Raw genomic sequence first — 19,968 nt, 5'->3', positions numbered from 1 at the left:
GGCCAAATACGGCATAAGGGTCAGGGGGTACAAAGATTAGATAAAAGGGGAAGATAATACAAGACAGTATTCAGAAAGAAAGTCAATAGCTCGTCCATGAAATGAACCAGAATGACAAATGTTCCCTCTCTGGAGGTAGCAGGTCACAACAGACACAAGGGAGAAATCATCTGAGGAAGACACGTGGACCCCTCGCTGCATCCACTGGCCTCAATGGACAACAGGACCCAAGAACTTGAATATTTCCATGAGCTTTAAAACTTAAGCTTTAAGACCCTAAAAGCTTCTTACTGGCTATCAGCAGTATTGCCTTCTTGAAAGAGAAATTTAACAATTGCCAAGTATCAGGAAGCTCCCAGTGCCACTTTCCTCACTGGTTTCTTTTTCACTTTGAACATAGAGGTCACTCTCTTTTTCTGTATTTACACAACTTAAATTACAGCCGTTAAGTTCTAGCCTTGGTGGCAAAGACTGCTAATCGCTTACCCAGTATAAATTCTCACTTCTTCCTAAGTAATAAAAGGGCAGCACAGCCCACCTAAAAAACCCTGAACTCGCCACAAGGTGCCCATGTGACTAGGTTCTGGCCAACAAGACATCGCTGGCACTGTGGGACAGGGACCCGGGGAAGGCTCCTTAGGGGTCTGCCTCAGCGGGGACACGCCTTTTGTCCCCAATCCTTCCTCCTCATCTGGCGTGGAATTTGGGCCGAGTGATAGATGGGCCACTAGAACATCACAGAACGGCTATACCAACACAGAACTTTCTCATTTTTATGCAAGACATAAAGACACTCGGTCTAGGTCACTGTTACCTGAGTTTTCTGTCACATGCAACCTCATTCGCATCCTGACCCCGAACAAGTCAAGTACGACACAGTATCTTTCACGAACACACGGCCAAGGAACAGGCACAACAAACAACTTTCCCTTTAAGGGACGAAGAAACTCGGGTTTACAGTTAGAAGTGGATTAGCCCAAGCTTCACTGTCCACGGAACTCAGGCCATAAAAGCCCATTTTCGGATTTGCTCTACAAAGTGCTCTTTCCGCTGTGACCAGTGTGTCTTCAGGCGACGTCGAACACGCCGTGGCTCCAAGCTGGCCCCATCGTGGAGACTTTCCCGATGAGAGCATTCATTTAAGAACTTCTATCATTTCACGGGTATAAAAGATAATAAATTACCAATTCCCTCCACCAAATGCACAATCATTTTAAGACTGTGAGTGAGCTGGGAATATATCACTTAACAGAACTTTCCGTACTAATTCTTCTGCCTTTTGAAAGAAAAGGCTACCTTAATCCTTTCAACTAATTGCTCTATTTTGCTTTTCTTTATATGCCTTTAAGCGTCTAAGGTAAAAGTTATCATCCTCTCCTGTAATTCTTACGCAAACTACTCTCCCTTCTTCGGTCTCTTGTTAATTACATGATGTTATCTGCCTTAATCCTACTCAGAAAGAACTGACAACTTCAACCACGGGGGGGGGGAAAAAAAGAGGAGAACTCTGCATAAATTGCTTAGCCCAAAGTTAATCGTATAATGCGAGAATAAAGCGGCTCTAACGGCTATTGTATGACTTATCAGCTTCCCTAACAGGGTCACTTGATATATTTTAATAAGACTAATTAAATACCTTAACAATGTCATTGAAACTTCATGAATCTTTCAATGAATTACAATCTTCCTTTATAGCATGTTTTCATTTATTAATCTCGCTTAAAATGCAAAGAACTATATAAGAGACAAGCAGACACTTAAGAACCCCGCGTCTCAGTTAATTCTGATTAAATGTGGGTTAAATGCAGAGAATAAGGCCACCAGTGACCCCTGACATCATTAAAATTGTACCCTTCGATCACAATGTTAATCCTCTTATTTCAGTTTTTCCATAGACCTTTTTTCTTTCAGATTGTGCCTTATTTAATACCTACATCTATTCCCTAAAATGTACTTTTGTATCGGGAGATGCTCTCTAAACATTCTGAAGCAGGACATCGCCAGCGCTAAGCACCAGCCTTCGGAGATGGGGCACGGGCGCGCGGACTCCACACGGATGGAGCCACACGAGACAATGCTACGGGCTCAGAGTGAAGCCAGCAGACACACTAGAGCATCTCTAACTCAGTACAAAACACTGCTTTGATGAACACACCGCAGCCTACTTATGTCTCATATTTCAGCAACGAAAAGTCCTTTAGCCCTACACCTCACGCCTCCTGTTGTCCCCCCCAACAATCCCACCGAAGGGCAGTACGGGCCCTCCCAGAGCAAACGTGGCCACTCCAGCTCTCACTGACAGTCACAATCTTAAACACGGTCTGGATTAACATACTCAGAGAGAAAGGGAGAGGTACGCCCGGACTGAGAGACTCGGACTGCCGCGGCTAAAACCCCGTCCGCACCCAGTTATGTGAACTTGAGCAACTGAATCCTTCCAAGACTCGGGTCCCCCTCTGTGAGCTGGAGAAGACGTTACCCTCACGCGGCTGTGGAACCCAAGCTCTGAGCCAACTCTGAGACACCGTGAGCACTCGGTAACTGTTGCCTTGCCCAACGATGTCCAAGGACGGGATCCAGGACTATCTCCTCACTCAGAACAGGACGCAGTGAAAAAGCAGAGCAGCAACTCCGCCACTGCGAGCAGTCTGTTTGAACACTCTCATCGATAAATACCCCCACCACGAGACCCGCAATCCCTGCTCCTAGCTATTTACCGACTACTACGTTCACGTAGAAAACGCACACATTTAATACCAACTTTACTCACAGTAGCCAAAGACTAGAAATAACCCAATGTCCACATGGCGAATGGATGCCCCGACTGTGGTACATCCACACGGGAGAGCACTACTTGCCAATACAAACAGATGAGCCGCGTACGGGGAAAGGCTCTCAAGAGCACCGTGGCAAGGAAGGCAGTCAGACTCACACCATCCCGGGACAGGATTTCAGTGACCGGAAACAGATCTGGCTGTGGGGGCCGGGACAGGGAGAGGAGTGACCACAGAAGGGCAGCAAGAGGAAGCCACTGGGGAGACACGACTGCTGTCGACACCTTAACTGTAGTGATTACACAACTGTGGGTACTTGTGAATTTTCACAAGCTTGCACATAACAAGAAGTTTAAGTTTCTCATCTTTTGAGGACGTGCTTTCCAGTCCTTTATAATAAAATAGGGCCTCTTTCAAAGTTTATCTTAAAAATGCATTTTAAAAGAATTCCAGGTCTTCAGAGACTCCAGAGAAAGTATTTAAGATAAAAACTGGTGTGCTCTGCAGGATGCATGGTAGACACGGGCCATGAAGATCTTGTTGGCACACACAGGAGGTTCTGAGAGCTGGACAGTCTGGACTGGCCGGACCGTTACAGCGCGGACTGTCACAGCACAGTCGGCTGGGCTGCGCGCAGGAATTCAGACTACCGCTTCCAAGAGGATGGATGGAAGGTTTGCACTTCAACCTAACAGTTTACTTAGCAGAAGACGCAAAACGACATTCTAGGACACACTTTTAGAAGGCAGCTGTTATAATGAGGCCTACGGGCTGACTTACTGTACACGAAACCCACTTCACAGAGTCTCAGTCCATACACTCCCGGGGCTCGGAGTCCCGCGTGCAGACTTGTGCCCGGCCAATCTCACACACAAGGGACACCGGCAGGGCGGCAAGTCACGTCAGCGGGGCGCTGCATCTCATCACCACCATACTTAATAGCGGTTACCATAGTGGTTAGCTGTTCCTGTTACTGCTGCAGATGGGAACGCATTGATATGATTAAATCTGATGGTATGATAATATATGGTAATCATGATTAATCAGAAACCCACCAGCAAATGGAGGATGTTGGGCATCATGTCACCTGCATTTTCAACCGCGTTCCCTCCCTGCGAGCCTGACAACGTCTGACAGCTGGAAGCCTCTCGTCCCACACTTGCCTGCTACTACTCGTACATCTGATAAGAGAAAATGCCCGTCATTCAATCCCGATCTTAAGTGCTAATAATTACAAGGCATCGCAGGCAAGTTGTAAAAACAGTTAGGGGTTCCAAAGAAAGGCTGGACTAAAGTCCAGATTCACATCTGCAAGGGCTCTAATCAGAAAGAAATGGAATCTGAGGCAGCAGTCTCATCAAACACGATTTGCATGAAATGCCATATAAAACCCATCCAGGCCGTGTCAATCACCACCACCTGATGCCACGCACCCGCTCCACGGGAAGAGCCTGTGCTCAGACCTACCTGCGAGGGGCTACAGCTACACAGTAAACACAAATAGAAATCTTACCGGGTGAACCTAAGTAATCATGTAATTGCTAAGAAGATTAATTTAAACTTTTTAGTGGTTTTTTTTTTTTTTTTAAACGCAATCTTTGGTTTTAATTCCAACAAAAACCCACTGAGAAATTATTTAGCAGCCAAAGTACCTGGTTATTTAACTGTTTAGCCTGAAATACCACCTCTACCCAGTGCATCCATTCAAAATCAGTGACTGAACAGGTTTTAAAATACCCTAGGTCAAGAATCTTTACGTGAATTATCGGGGTTTACCCACACGCTTAAAAATAGCAATTGTACCGACAACTAAAACAAATTAGGTTAGCAAAATCTCAAAGCAACACCTCAAAATATTATTAACCAACATTTTAGTGTTACTTTTTTAAGTGAGCCCACTTTAAAAACGATGAACACCTCTTTGAGGGCAAACACGGGACTGGAAAACACACAGACAAAAACAAGCCTTCCAACTTTACACCAGTGACAACAACATCAGGGACAGCCTTTGCGGAAAGGACAGACTAACCCGTAAAACCAAGAGCATTTGGCAATGAGAAGAGATCACGAGCAGAAAGGTAAAGGAGCCTCCGCACCCCACTCCCCATAAAAACAACACAAAGAAAACCACAACCGTTCTGTGAAACTACACTCAAAGGTCTTCTCATGAGTGAGGCCGCTTCAGGAGAGCGTGCAGGATGGCAGGAGGCAGAAGGCAAGACCAGAGGAGCGGACACGGAGGGAGGGATGGGCCCTTCCACAGCAGCACCCGTCACTCCTCACGGCAGACGCCGACTTCCTGTGCCCGTCTGCACCGGCGAGCGCTCACCGTTCACGGAGCTGACACACCCTTTCCGTTCGGCAGAGTGGTACTGCGGTATGAAAAGGTGTATGAAAAGAATTCATTCTCTGACAACGCTATCCAATATACTGAGAGATAGATAGACAGATAGATAACTTGGATTTCAAAGAACAAAGCAGCCTGGGAATTATAGTTCGTGACGAGAAATGTTTTAAAGTGCAGCACTAAGAGCTATATCCATAGTGAAAATTAAAGACACAGATCGGATTCTTAGGTGCAAACCTGAATCACAAAACAAGTCAGCAAACTCCAAACTAAGGGAGTGGGGCCGGGGGCAGACACGGAGTGTCCTGACAGGAGCACAGAAGGGGCAGCTGGAGGCAGAATTTTCCAGAAACATCAACTGGAAGGATGCCCTTCTTATGGTATTTAGTACTCTGACATTCAAGCTTTGTCTTAAAAACCGTTTACTCAAGTCTTTTAATACAATTCACCAAAGAGGAAATAAAAATATTAGTTCTCCTACTATATCACGTATAACCTAGAATACCGTATTTTCACCTAAGATTTGAATTTTTCAAACATTCTTAAGTAATTCTATGAAAAACAGGCTTACTAGTTGCCTAGACTTCTCTGATTTTTAATTTAAAAACCGAGGCATTACCACCTAATACAATTTCTAGGTGTACTAGCTCTAAATTAGGAATTTCTCACGTTTTCGTAAAATTGTCAAACAAAATGGATTTTTAAGTAAAGCTTGCCACTGTTGGGGAAGAGCAGAACACCTTACCACTAATACTGACTAGATACTAATTCCTTTAAAATCTGGAAATCTGGTGGTACTTGTACTGGCTGCCTTTTTTGCTCTTTGGTCAGATGGGGAGAAAGTGAACATGACGTAATTCTCTGGCGCAAATTCACGTATGTACCGTTAAAAACAATAAAAACGTAAATTACACACCCCTTCTCCAACTACTCGTTTTACGCAGGGCTGCTCACCGAGTCTGCTGGAGTCAGTACATGTCCCTGGCGCACAAAAGGATGTGGATTACAGAAACGTACGGAGCAAAGTGAGATTCCCGGCAATCTTGTCCTTCCCAACCCGAGCTCCTTTACGGAACCCCCACTGCTCCGAGGACAGGTGGAGCTCTTGCTGCCGGCTCAGGAGGCCCCGATCCACGGCTGCACATCAGCCTGTGCACACGGTCCTACTCGCCCTGCGAACCAGCAGAGCTGGCCTAGCCCTGGGCCTTGTGCACAGGAAGTACAGATCAACAGTGGCTCAGTAAGTGACACAGCACATTACTACTGAATGACCGCGCTGCGAGACTGCAGTGAACCTCACTTTGCTCAATAGATCCGTGTAATTCACATCTGTTTGTGTGCCAAGGAAGTCTACTGATCTGAACACACTCCATGATGATTCCAAAGTCAGGCTTCCCAACCTAACTGCTTTATCACCTTACAAAGCAAAATTAACAGGACACACCCCTGGGCAAACGGCCATCAGTTAAGAAATCTCCAAGGGGGTTTGTTAAAACACAGCAAGACTATCCCCACTAGTTTTATAATTTTATAAAACTGGTTTTACTGAATTCTGCTAGTCTGCTAGTCTGTTTTATGGGTTGGGACTAGCACTCCACAGAAGCACTGGGAAGGAAGGAGATGCATGCTCACAAAACTACCCTTACACTGACAGCAACCGCGTCCAACCTAGCAGAAAAGGGACAATCAGTTTTATTCAGTAAAGATCTGGTTTATGTAAAGTATCAGGCAATGGCCCAGAGTTGGTCCCCCTTCTTAATGATATTGTAGTACACCTTTTTAAAACATACTACCTCTTGTGTGTTTCTAAAAAAAAAAAAGATTTTTTTAAGTCCTCTCTACACCCGTCATGAAACTTCAGCCCTGAGAGCAAGAGCCACCCGCTCCACTGACTGAGCCAACGGGTGCCTCCACCTCTCACGTAGAGATTGCACACCTGATCATCTGCTCTCAGGAAGATCAACTACAGAAATAAGCAGAGCACTGCACTTTTAAGACCACAGGCATGTTGTAACTGCAGCTTAAGACCCAGCATTTGGGACATAACAGAAGGTACAGGACGTGTCAGATACCAACAGACCAGTGAGAGCTGCAGGGAGCCTTCTGTGTAGCCCAGCAGCTTCCTGCCGCCTGTACATACTGCCCGTCTCAAAAACAGTAACAAAATAAAACATCAACACTTTGCAGAAACTCTTCCAAAAGCAGCTCCACGGTATTTACTACCCCCATTGAACCATATAACTGAAAAGAAAGTTCAAAATTTAGGGGGTGCCTGGCTGGCTCCTCCATCGGTAAAGTGCGTGACTACTGGTCTAAGGGTTCTGGGTTTGAGCCCCACATTGTGTGTAGAGACTACTTAAAAATAAAATCTTTAAAAAAAAAAAAAAGTTCAATTCCTCAAAGAAATATTCTTTTGGGGGCACCAGGGTGGCTCAGTAGGTTAAGCATCTGACTCTGGATATCGGCAAAGGTCATGATCTCAGGGTCGGGGGACTGAGGCCTGTGTCAGGCTCTGTGCTCAGTAGGGTGTCTGCTGCTTTCTCTTTCTCTCTCTTCCCCTTTGCCCACCCCCAATGCTCTCTCTCTAAAATAAATCAATCTTTAAGACAAGAGAGAGAGAAAGAGAAAGATATTTTATTATCCCCTTGTCCTCCGATAGTATGCAATTTGCTTCCTCTAGGATCAGATAAAATTGTATCTCCAGAACAGAAAAATAAAAGTAGACGAAAACTACAAATGTTTATCCTAATTTTATATTAGTAAACCTTTTTATAAAAATATCAAGTACATACAACCGTGCTTTATGTTTTCATTAAACTACAATTGGTTTTCATATCAAATTTTATCTCTATAATGCAAACAAAACACAAAAACAAATCTAATAATGATTATAGCATAGTTGCTTACATTTCTGAAAAACAGCAAGAAGTACCTAAAACATGAGTGCTTTAGAGTAACTAATGGGTAAACTACTTCAAAGAAGAAATGTATCTAACAACTAAAACACATACACTTATTAGTGGGCCATGCAGTTAATAAACCCTATTAGGACACTGCTTTGAACACAGAGGCATACTCAATAAATGCACCACCTAATTTTAAAACCTAGTTTTTAGTACTTTGTAAGTAATTTAAAGGAAAAAATAAGTAAGGGAATAAAACCACTAAGAATCAGTTTTAGAAACCAAATTATAATTCATAAATAACTATAATATATCAAAGTTTTTCTAAAAAAAAGTACTCTGAGCCTTAAATCTAATACTGATTTTATTTCTGAATAATCATCTGACTATACACCCAGAGCCTTCATTAAAAGGCTAAATGCCTAATAATAAATATGCTGTCCTTAAGTCTCAAGGCTAGGGTCAACCAGTCTCTTAGATATTTCCTGAAATCAGAGATTATTCAGTCTCAACAAAACTGTATCTGTTTTATATACAAATGATAGTAAAATTTGATAGTCTGGTCCATTTTTTTTAAACATGTCCTCACTGATTTAATGAAGCCAAGAACTAATAACAAGTCTAACCCAAAACTCAAAAAAAGAAAAAATTATTGAAACAGACACAACTATTTAACCGACATTTTTCTTCCAATTAAAATACATCAAAAGAACGGACCGAGTTAAGGAAAGCGCAGCCAAGTACGGAGGGAACCGGTGCTTTCTTGTAAAGGTATTTTAAAGAGAAACACCTTCATTTTAAGCTACAAAACCAATAGCTCGTTAAGACTTTTGGGGTTCAGTTGGTTGTTTTGTTTTGCTTTTTGTTTTCTTGAGCAAGTAGAGATCTCATTTAAAGAAGCTTGCAAAGACTGCCTGACTTATCTGAGAGCGAGCACGCACGAGTGACTGTGGGGTGGTGTGGGCAGAGGGAGAGGATTCTAGGGCTGGGGGCGGAGGCCGACAGGGGCTCGATCCCACGACCCTGAGATCGTGACCTGAGCCGAAGCCAAAAGTCGGACGTTTAACCGACTGAGCTACCCAGGTGCCCCGAGAGGTCATTATTATCCCCCAGAACTGCACACACACCCACACGTACGCAAATCCACCTGTGCACGCACACACACCATGATAAAGCAAGGCCCTTTCTCACTTAAAGTACTTAAAGACTGATTTCAATGATGAAATCAAAATGCACCTCTTTAAGACGAAAGGCACTGTATGATGATCCTGATTCAACACTTTTACAGTTAAACAAAATTAATTCCATTCTCAAAAACCCATTGACCTTAAGCTTTTAACAAACATTTTCCAGTGCAAAAATTATTGTCAATATTTACAAATCTTTAAACTTCTATTTAGTTGGAACCACGCGCATTTGCTGTCTGAATGTTTCTCAGCAAACGTATGCTCGTCCTATTGCAGCAGAAGGAGCAGCTGATACTCACTGGGAATCTCTGCGGCCCCACAGCAGGTCTCGGCTGGCTCGGGACTGGCAGCAAGGGCACTAGGAAGAAAAACAGCTCTGGTTACAAACACCCTTTACGTCACAAACAAACCCACCGAGAAAGGAATACAGCATGTCAAGTTTAATAGCAAATGTATGTTCTGTGTCCAGTACCCGTACTCTGTCAGGGTTACACTTAACCTACACCCCAGACAAGGATGGGTGAGCAGAACGTGGGCCGGCACACGCAGAAGCTGGGATTTCAGCGGGGGATTCCTATGTAGAACTACAACGCTTTGCAACAAAGAGCTTACTCCTCTAAAATGAAACACGGCCCCGTATTGCACATCCATATTCCAGTTATCCAGACAATCTACTCCAGTTACATTTTCGGACTCCAACCAAACATAGATTTACATTGAAATCCTCTAGAAGAGTGACAGGGAGGGAGACAGCAGAGGAAGGAAGACACACATGCCCACGGCAGCGTTACAAGGAGACATGTACTACACAACCTACCACACCAAGACCAGAGGTTCGGTTTTGGTGGTTGTTTTTAAAGAAGCAGAACTCCAATCCATCTACCAGAGGAACGCAAAATCATGTCATTTTTAAAGCAGATATTTTATAGTAGGGAAGAAGCCACATGTCAGTTTTACGCCCTGGGGCTGAATCAGGTATGCTCAAGCTACTTAAAACGTATGCATTGTACTGATCTTGATTTTGGAGGGAAAAAAAAACAAAACCACCACCGGCCTGCGGATTGCTCTCCAGGGTGTACCCTGTCTCTCACTTCACAGCCCGATGACTGTCCCATGCACGCGGTAAGCTCTCAGGGGGTCAGCTATTATGGGCTCAACTGCGGTCCCCTCCCAAATGCCCATGCTCAAGTCCCAGCCGCCCAGCCATCAGAACAGGCCTGCATTTGCGCTAGGGGCCTTTAAAGAGGTGATCACGTAGAATGAGGTCACATGGGCGGGCCTGGTCCAGCTGACTGGTGTCCTTGTAAGAGATTAGAACACAGACATGCACAGAGAACAACCAGCCAAGGGAGGATACAGAGAAAATAAAATAGCAATAATACCACATACCAAACGTTTAATTTAAAAAATGTCTGGTGAATGAGAAACAGAGAAAGGATACAGCTTAAAGGTCAAAATTATTGTAAAAACAGAACACTAAGATAAATTTTATTTACTACAGGTACTCGAGGAACTCTAGACATCAAGCCATGTAATGAGGGCCAGACGTCCACAGGTCCAATTTAAAGGTATGGTGTGTTCAGAGCCGAGTCAGCACCCATCAAATACAAAGTGTGGTGAAAAGAAACTTACTTGGATAAAATGTAAAATGGCAGAAGTCCTGGGAGACAGAGAGAGAGAGAGAGAGAGAGAGAGAGAGAGAGAGAGAAAGCCTAATCCAAAATTTCAAACCGAGAAGAGGTCAATCTGAGAGACTTTACATGGATCAAGACCTGGTCCCCAGGTCTGCCCAGCCAGCTAAAAGGCACTGGGGAAGGGGGAGGAGCTCATCAATTTAACCAAAGCAAAACAGCAGACTGTGAAGTAGAGAAAGAGACCATTAGAGTATCTTTGACCTCAAAAGATGACAATGAAGGTGAAAGACAACTACCTACTAAACAACATGAAGATGAGGGTTTGTACATTAAACACCAAATATGAAGTACCCAGACCTTCAAGACTACGTACCACTGATTTTTAAACTTGGCACTTAAATACCAATTTCCCGTCCGAAACCTCCACTACAACAAAAAGATTAAAGAAAAAATTAAGTCTCTCTGCCTGCAGGGAATGAGAGCAAGAAAGCTAGGAGCAGTCTCTGGGAAGAAATCTGATGATTATATAATTAACAGATTTCTTACACAGAAGCCTCCTCGTTAGTTGGCTTTCTTTCTTTTCTTTTCTTTCTTTCTTTTTTATTTTTTTAAGATTTTATTTATCTATTTGTCAGAAAGAAAGAGAGAGATAGCACACAAGCAGGCAGAGAGGCAGGCAGAGGCAGAAAGAGAGGCAGGCTCCCTGCTGAGCAAGAAGCCCGATGCGGGACTCGATCCCTGGACGCTGGATCATGACCCGAGCTGAAGGCAGCGGTTTAACCCACTGAGCCACCGAGACGTCCCTTTCTTTCTTTTTTTAAAGTAAACTATAAAAAGCAACAAAAAAAGAAAGGACGGAAAAAGAACAAAAGTGACAGAAGAGAGCACGTAAGGACAGGTGTGAGGGGCAGATCCGAGATCCAACCTGGAGAAAGGGCCTCGGTCAGACCACCCAGGCCTCTGCAAAGTGTCCCTTGGGAGCTCCGCAGTCTCCAGAGCTCGTGAGCAGGGGACACTTCCAACTAGCTGCCTCTCTCTGCGCGGTGAGCAGAGAATTTAATACTTATAAAGGTAACACACCATTCTTGCTGAACCCTCTACTTGGAATATTTGATATTTACCATTTATCTTTCTGTTGTCCCATGTATTTAACAGACTAAACCGATCAAGTTTTTAATTCATTACAACAGTTAAATAAGCAAAAATCTAGAACACTAGTTAAATTTCCACCAAAACTGGTTAATTATAATATGATGGAACCCTCTGTATCCCTGAAAAGGAATCAGGAAAAGACATGCTTATGCTGCTACTTCTTTTAAAACATTTCCATGCACCTGTCAGTGGCCTGCAGCTCCGAGACCCTGGGGCAGTGTGCGCGCTAGGCACAGGAGACGTGCAGACACTGGCAGCCTCTCTCAGGAAGGGCACACTCATCTCCCGGGCAACACGCGACTCTTCAACAGTGCCCTGTGCATGCGCCCAGCTAGGGCAGGGCTGCACCCTTCCCCCCACAGCAGCCCAGCTCAAGACCAAAGGGACACTAAAGAAGGAACATGGGCTCCGCAGCAGCCAGTTTCACACTGAAGAATCATTCCGCTGGTTCCAAGAGTGTAAAACCCATTGTCAGAGCTGGTCTTCCACTTACGGAACGATGAGCTTTGCGGCCTAAGGCCTGCCTCCAGTATGTCAGGCTGCGGACTTTTTGGCAAGGCCGTGGTTCTCACACCCGGACGCTGTCCCGGGGCGCCCTTGGAGCTTTCCCACTCCGGACTTCTAACACTATTTGTTTGTATTAGGCTGAAGAGTATCTGTGCGCCCACCACCTGCCAGTTTTCCATTCAGTGTTTACGAGGAAATACACAGTAACCGATGCTGACCTCAGTAAAATTCTTCTGACAAACGACACTGAGTACAGGTGCCTGTCCTAGGAAGCCGCCACGGAAAGGGCTACTCTCGTGTCGGGGGGCGCGCATCCCGCAGCTGCTGCAGGAGACCCGGGCTGTGGGCCCGTCACAAGGACGACCCTGGGGAAGTCAGCAGCCCTACCGTTTGCCTCGGGAGCGCAGAGCCCCGGCGGAGGATGAGGCGGGCAAAAGATTGCAGGACAAGCTGGAGACAGGCAGAGGCTGGCAGGGGTCGGGGACCCGCTCTGCCTCTGCCTCCCAGGTCTGTCAAGCCCAAGCAGTCTCCAGTAACATGCCCAAGGCCAGCCGGCCGCCTTCACCACCACAGACATGGCTCCAAGGCACAGAACAATTTCCGAGTGCCTCCAGCCACCGCCTCCTCCCACACTTCAAGTCCCCTCTCGGGCTTCTCCCCAACTTCTGCGACTTTGGGATTCCAAGTTCAGTGTCAGCAGAGCCCATGGGGGCCTCAGCCACCCCCCTCTTACTCAATGGGAAACTAAACGCTCCCAAAGATGGGGCTGTCTTCCTCCCGGCCAGCTCTGCAGGTGAGGCGGGACAGCTCAGGGCTGTCAGCGCGGTTTCAGACCCCAGCCCGGGCTCTCGCATCATCCGAACTGTCACCCCTACCCCCAGCTGCTGTCCGTCTACCGGCGTGACCCGTGCCCCAGAGTTCAGCTCCTGTCCTACCAGTCTCCCGCCCTGCTTTTAGTCCCAAGAGAGACCAGGCTTCCTGTGCCCGGTCTCCTGGGTCCCCGACTACTGCCCTTACCCCTCCGCAGCCACACCCAGACCTGGTTGGCAAGTGACCCACCTTTCCGCAGTCTCTACAAAGCCCCCTTCTCACCTCTACCTTCAACCTCGCCACCTCACTCTCCTAGTGGCCGCACCTCCTTCTCATCCGTGACGAGCAATGCCGCCCTCTACTGCTGCCAACACCCGGCTTCCGGCAAGTGCAAGCCGTGCCCTTGCCACAAAGCCACGCTATGGTCTGATGCTAAGCTCCCCACTACACAGCTCAAGGGGCTGCAACACGCCTCCAGACCCCGCCAGCAGGTCCAGTCCTCTGCTGCCCTAGAGGGAGGCTCCATACCTCCTCTCCCCTCTTCAGACCCGCAACACTGCCCCTCCTGTCCGCCGTCCTGCTCCTGTGTCCCACCATGCCTGGCAAACGCAGTCGCCCGCACCTGCATCCCTGAGTTCTCGCCGTCTCAACGGGCTGCTGCTTTCCCCATCTGAAAATAAGAAACGTTCTCTCAAGCCCACTTCCTCCTGCCAACTACCATCCAACTTCTGTGTTAGCAGAACACCCTCAAGGATTGTCAATGCCACGCCCTCCCACTTCGGTACCCCAATCTCTATCCAGCCTACCCGAGTGAGACAGGCACCTTCCCTGTGACACCACAACCGCCTGTCAAAATGCGCAAGACCCCCCTGCCGAGGGCACTTCCCACCCCCGCTCACCCCCGCAACTCTTTCCGCTTCCTCCTTGCTACCCTGTGCCAGGCCCCGAGCTGTCCAGGTTCCAGGCCTTGGGCTCTCCCCACACTTTAACTTCCCTCCTCTGGGCCTCTCACTGGGCACAGGCTCTCGACCTGCCTATGTGCCAACCACCCAGCAAGTTGTACGTGAACCTAGACCTCCTTGTCTAAACTCTCACTAACTGTGGACGCCACCACCTGCAGGCACATCCGGAGCAGAACTTCGGGCCTCCCCCGCTCAAAACCAACTCTGCCCCACCACAGGGGCCGGTTAAGTCCATGCCTCAGACGCTAGACCCCCCAGCGCCCCTCTGCCTCCGCCCTCCCGCACCCTCACCTGGTCCATCGCATCCTGCTGGCTCGAGCAGCTGACGGCTTTCCACCGTCACCGCCACCACCCTGAGCCACCATGGTGTGTCACCCGTGTCAGCGTCACCGTCCCCTGGCTGAACGCTGGCTTCCACCTGCCCCTACAGCCCACTGCCAACACAGCAGCAAAAATGACTCTTCTAAGCCGGAAACCAGATCACGTCATTCCCCTCCTTAAACTCCTCCAGTCACAGCCCCTTTTGCTCAGAGGAAAAACCACGGCTCTTCGGAGGGCTGGAAGTCTTACGTGACAGAAGTCCCATGGTTCTTCTCTGCCCTCACCAGTCCACTCACGTCATGTCAGGTCTTTCTGGTTCTGGAACACTCAGGGCGTGGTCTCACGCTCCCCTGCTGATCCCTCTGCCTGGAACGCTCTCCCCTGAGATAGTGACATCGCCGGCTCGCTGACCATCTTCCACCCTGAGCTCCGCGACGCAGCCCGCCCTCGTTTCCCACGTTGCGCGGCCGACTCCAGGCCCCAGGCGCGTGCTCTGCACACTCACGCTGCACATGTGATGTTTCTTGCCCGCTGCCCGTCCCTGTCTCCTAGACAGCAGGATCACCAGCGCAGACGGCTTTATCTACTCTTTTTCAGCAACGCAACTCAAACGCCAGAGACCGAGAAGTCTCTCAATCGGTGTGGGCTGAGCAGAGGTGTGAAGACACGCCCCACACCCCCCACTCCGAAGTGGCCTCCCGGCTGCCTGTGGTAGCGCGCAGTCGTGTGGCTACTCACTGGACCTGACCACCAGGGCGGACGGGGCGGCAGGCACGCACGGTGAAACATTCCCCCTGGAGGACTGATGAAGACTACCAGCTTGGGCATTTCTGCAATGACCTCTGCTGCCCCTGAACTTGAGAAGTTGCTCAGTGCTTCCCACCACGTTATAAAACAAAAGGAACAAATTCTTAAGCAAACAAGTCTGGCCCATCAAGCTGGCAGGTGCCTGGGGCAAGGGGAGGAAGCAGAGAAGCCAAGCCGTCCTTAGAGACGTGCCTGTGAGGACGACTTGGCCGTGGGACCCCGTGGCTTTACAAGAACAGAAGAGACACGTACCTTGGACGGGCGTCACCACCGCCCCTTTGAAGTGAGGGTTTATGTGTATGTTCTTGGGCTGCTGGGGGGTCACGGGGGGCGGGGTCATCATCACCCTCGGGGCCTCTATCTGGGGCGGCATGTGCATGCCCTGGGGGGGCGAGGCGTGGTGCGGGTGCTGCAAGGGGAGCAGAGGCTGCAGCTGCTGCTGCTGGAACAGACTTCGGATGGGCTGCGGTGGCGGCGGCGGCGGCGGCGGCGGCGGCTGAGGCTGCGGAGGAGGGATTACTCTTGGAGAGTGCGTCTGAAAACCACCAAAAAAGAGGAGACAAATTCACAGAAATCAACATTCAGAAGAAGAGTAAGGGAAGGCTGGCGCCTTACAGATTTACCCTGTGAATTTACCGGGAGGGACGGCTGTGAAGTAAGTTTGCAGGGACAACTGGAGTCACACAGTGGGACCAGTAAGCTGTACGACCCGTCCCCAGCAAGCTGCCTCACAACGCGAACCAGCCTCAAGGAGGGAAAAATCACAGCCTCAAAATAACTCACATGGGGGGGGGCGCCTGGGTGGCTCAGTGGGTTAAGGCTCTGCCTTCGGCTCAGGTCATGATCCCAGGGTCCTGGGATCGAGCCCCGCATCGGGCTCTCTGCTCAGCGGGGAGCCTGCTTCTCTCTCTCTCTGCCTGCCTCTCTGCCTACTTGTGATTTCCGTCAAATAAATAAAATCTTTAAAAAAATAAAAAATAAAATAACTCACATGGACTCCAAAAGTTCACAAAATTTTGGTTCAGCCAATAATATTGCCCAGAGCAAGCCAAGCACCGTGCTGCAGGCTGAGCCCGGGCTGCCCTCACCCTCCCCACAGCCGGTCCTGCTGCTCCTCTTCCAGAAAACCAGGGAATAAAGATAGGGATGTGCACAAGCAGCCATGCCGGGCACAAGGCCTCCAAGAAAAGCCCAGCTACCCGAGGCGGCGGGGACAGGAGGAGGGAGAGGGCAGAGACACGGCTGTTGGGAAAGCAAGGGAGCAGTGACACCGTAGCCATGGAGACAAAAGATGGACAGAGGAAAGAAAACAGACACCCAAAGCAGTCAGGGGTCCCAGGATGGTCCCGTCAGACGCCAGACCCAAGGGGAGGGACGCAGCCACAAGGGCACGATCGCTGAGCACAGGGCCTCCCCGTGTCATAAGCCCCTATGTCAAGGTCCAAATACAAAGTAACCGGCGTCCCCCTCACCCAGACCCCCCACCCCCGACGATGCACTGCAGGGGCTCCTCATGCCAGTCCTTCTTTCACAGGTCGGGCAGCAGAGTCCAGACCACCTGCGTGCACAAGCCCTGCTCATGGCCACTCCTGAGGCCGGCCATGCTCGGTAGCAGAGGTGGCCACTTCGCTAACGCACCGTCTAACGCAGCACCCGCCTTCCCTGCTGGGCTGCCCGATGCCGGCGGCTCCCGAACCCCCGGCGCCTGAAGGACCGTGGCTCCAGCCCGCAAAGCGTGCGGGCACCTACAGACATGACGCGCCGAAGACATGACACGAAGACGTGTCTCACTCGCCGCTCCGCGGGCTGTGGCGAGAGCCGAGCGGAGGAAACGGGCCACGGCTGGACGAAGAGCAACGGGGAAAGAGGCATCTCAGAGGCACGAAGACGCTCTGGAAACCAAACCGTCTGTGGCCTCGGCCTCAGCCTCAGGGAAGACTGTTCCAGAGACCCCCGGGGCCAGCCCATATCCACGGCTACCCACGCTCGGGATGCCAGCGTGCGCCTCTTCTAGCGCACGGCGAGGCGCGAGGGACGCATGCAGCGCAGACAGGACAGTCAGGGAGCCGGGCACCAGCGCGCACAGAGGCCGTCTGAGCTGGCTCCGACCTGACGGTGAACGCGGGGCGCGTCCTCCACTCACAAACACCAGGCGTGCTAAGGAAATCCCGCATTTGCGACCGGGAGTGTAGGGGCTGTGAGCCGCCCTCGTGGAGAGGCCCAGGGCAGCTGGGGAGCGCAGAGCTGGCAAGAGGGAAGGGCCAGGGACTCCGACGTGCACAGGGAGGGCCGGTGGCAGTTCGGCGATGGCACCCAGCGCGAGCTCTGGCCAGGGGCAGGGCTGACAAGAAGGCCGCTGCGGCGGATAGAAGGGGAGCGCGCCGCCCAGCCCCATGTGGGAGGCTCGGGGCGCAGGAGCTCCGTGGGGCCTGCGAGGCACCCAAGCGCGGCAGGAAGGACTGGCCCAGGGCAGGCAGCAATTCCCAGAGCACCTTGAGAGGAGCTGAAGGGAGCAGAGTCCAGGCAGCAAGGGACTGACCTAAGACAAAATGCACTGATGCAAGGACACGAGGAAGATCCTTTGGGCTGGGGAGTAACCAGGACCAAGAGCGTTTGTGGTCTGACGACAGACATAGGTGGGAGCGAGGTTAAGTCCATCTCCGACAGCTTCGGTCCTCCTGGCAAAGTGGAACTGAGAAACACCTGGATTTGCACGGCTGGGCACCGAGCTTGTGGCCCAGAGCGCCACAAGGCCGAGCAGGTCACGCCACAGGCTTATCTCCAGTTCACAGTGAGCTGCAGAGCCCAGCTCGGTCATGAGAATGCCGAAGACACGACACCCCCAGGGCGGCAGCCACGCTGTCTTCCCCTTGACTAACAAGCCAAGGAGCACTCACGGCTCCTCTCAGCCCAGCCTCTCTTTGGGGAGGCTGGTCGGTTCACCTCCTCTCTCTGTGGACCTCCCCTTCTTTCCAGGATCACAGAAGACACAATTACACAAGAACAGGTCCCCCTGCGTGGCCGCCCCCCCCCCCCCCACCAAGGAGGCCAAACTAAGCAAACTGGCTGTTCAGTACACAGCGAGACGCTGGGGGTGCGGGCACCGGACGAGCAAGAGAAAGGAGGAACGAAAGGTCCAGTCTTTTTGTGATGTGAGAAGCGTGAGAAACAAAGAGCTGTATGAAGAAACAGCGGTTCTCAACATCGGCAACTTCTCTCTCCTTCCTTCACTTCCAAGTCGGAATTCCCGTGCTGACCAGTAAGGCGCCCTTTCCTCTCATCATTTCGCAAGTGAATGCCTCCTGACACTGAACACGTCTACGAAGAGGCAAAGTGTGACGTTCCCCAAATTGAGATAAAAATGTAGGAGGGACATGCAGTAGTCAAAGTGGACGCATATTTGTATTAAATCAATCTGTCCTTGGAGAATGACTTCCGAAGGAAAAAGCCATGAAATCCTAAAGCTAACCAAAAGAACGTGTAACAAAATAACCACTGTAATTCCTTCCTATGCTTCTGCGCTATCTCATCTTCCAAATGCACCCAAAATGCAACTGAGCTGAAATTCCAAGTATAGGATTACGGGTAGGAGAAGACAGTTACTCTAAGAGAAACCGCTCCACGTAAGGAGAGAGCTCTGGTAAACAGTATAAAGGAACAACTACTCTGATAAAATCAACAGTACTACCTAGATCGGGACGTAACCCAGCCATCGTTTTGCGTGCGGGTACTCGGGAGCAGCAGCCCTCTACAAGCAGGGAGGACAGAAGCCAGGCTCCCCGGTGGCTCTCGTCCCTTGGAGATACAGGCCTCTGGTTACTCCTTTCTCCGTAAGCAGCTGCATACAGAATCCTCCCACTACGCGAATACCAGGATGAGTGAATTTGGACCACAAGTGAGAGCGGACTGTAAAGAAACTTTTGCCATTATTCCTACGATAAAACCTTAATTTCAGACTAGGAGATACACCCCAAGTCTGAAACCCATGAAGGCACACTTTCATTGTTCTAAAGTCTCGGGCTGTCGCTGTGAAACTAACCCTTACCATGCCAGGAGGCTGCGTCGGAAGCAGGGCCGGCCTGTGATCTTTTATTCTCGCCCGCTCGCTGCTGTCTCTCCTCTGGTCTCCCATTGCACGACACACCACAGAGCCTCCTCTCCTTCCGCCCCGCCTGGAACCATAGCGGCCCTGCTTGTGCTGTCGCTCTCTTTCTTCGAATTCCAGCAACGCAGCTTTGGCTTCTGCTGAAAGCTCTGTTTGAAAAGATAGGTAGATATCAGAGCTCTTCCAAGAGCCGAATCTAGATCTACAAGAGAAACAGGGAAGATACACATGACAAGACACCCCGAGGCAGCGTGGGCCTCACCCTCAGGAGGTCAGTAGACTGGCAGTGACACTCACAGCGTGTGAGTGACACCTGTTAAATGAAGATGTGGCCCGCCCGTGAACCTCACCTGGAGTGAGGCACAGGAGCCACAGTATTTTCACCGGAGACCACAAAAATGTGCAGGGAGAAGCTGAAAGGAAGGGGCTGGGGCCCGACCTCACAGAGCCCTCAAGCCA

At 49.7% G+C, this 19,968-nt stretch overlaps 1 protein-coding gene across 11 annotated transcripts in view; it reads right to left on the bottom strand.

Annotated features, from left to right (window-relative positions):
* RBM33 (RNA binding motif protein 33) overlaps positions 1-19,968 on the bottom strand; it is a 132,467-nt gene that overhangs the window by 49,042 nt on the left and 63,457 nt on the right. For all 11 annotated transcript variants that reach the window (XM_059172356.1, XM_059172357.1, XM_059172366.1 and 8 more), the window contains exons 7-9: positions 19,450-19,658; positions 15,657-15,939; positions 9,511-9,569 (exon numbers count right to left, since the gene is read on the bottom strand). In XM_059172356.1, coding sequence (XP_059028339.1) covers positions 9,511-9,569; positions 15,657-15,939; positions 19,450-19,658 — 551 coding nt within the window. The remainder of the gene's footprint in view (positions 1-9,510; positions 9,570-15,656; positions 15,940-19,449; positions 19,659-19,968) is intronic.

This window comes from Mustela lutreola, chromosome 4, assembly GCF_030435805.1.
Source record: "Mustela lutreola isolate mMusLut2 chromosome 4, mMusLut2.pri, whole genome shotgun sequence".
Lineage (NCBI taxonomy): Eukaryota > Metazoa > Chordata > Mammalia > Carnivora > Mustelidae > Mustela > Mustela lutreola.
This window is presented reverse-complemented; position numbering and strand designations above follow the sequence as displayed.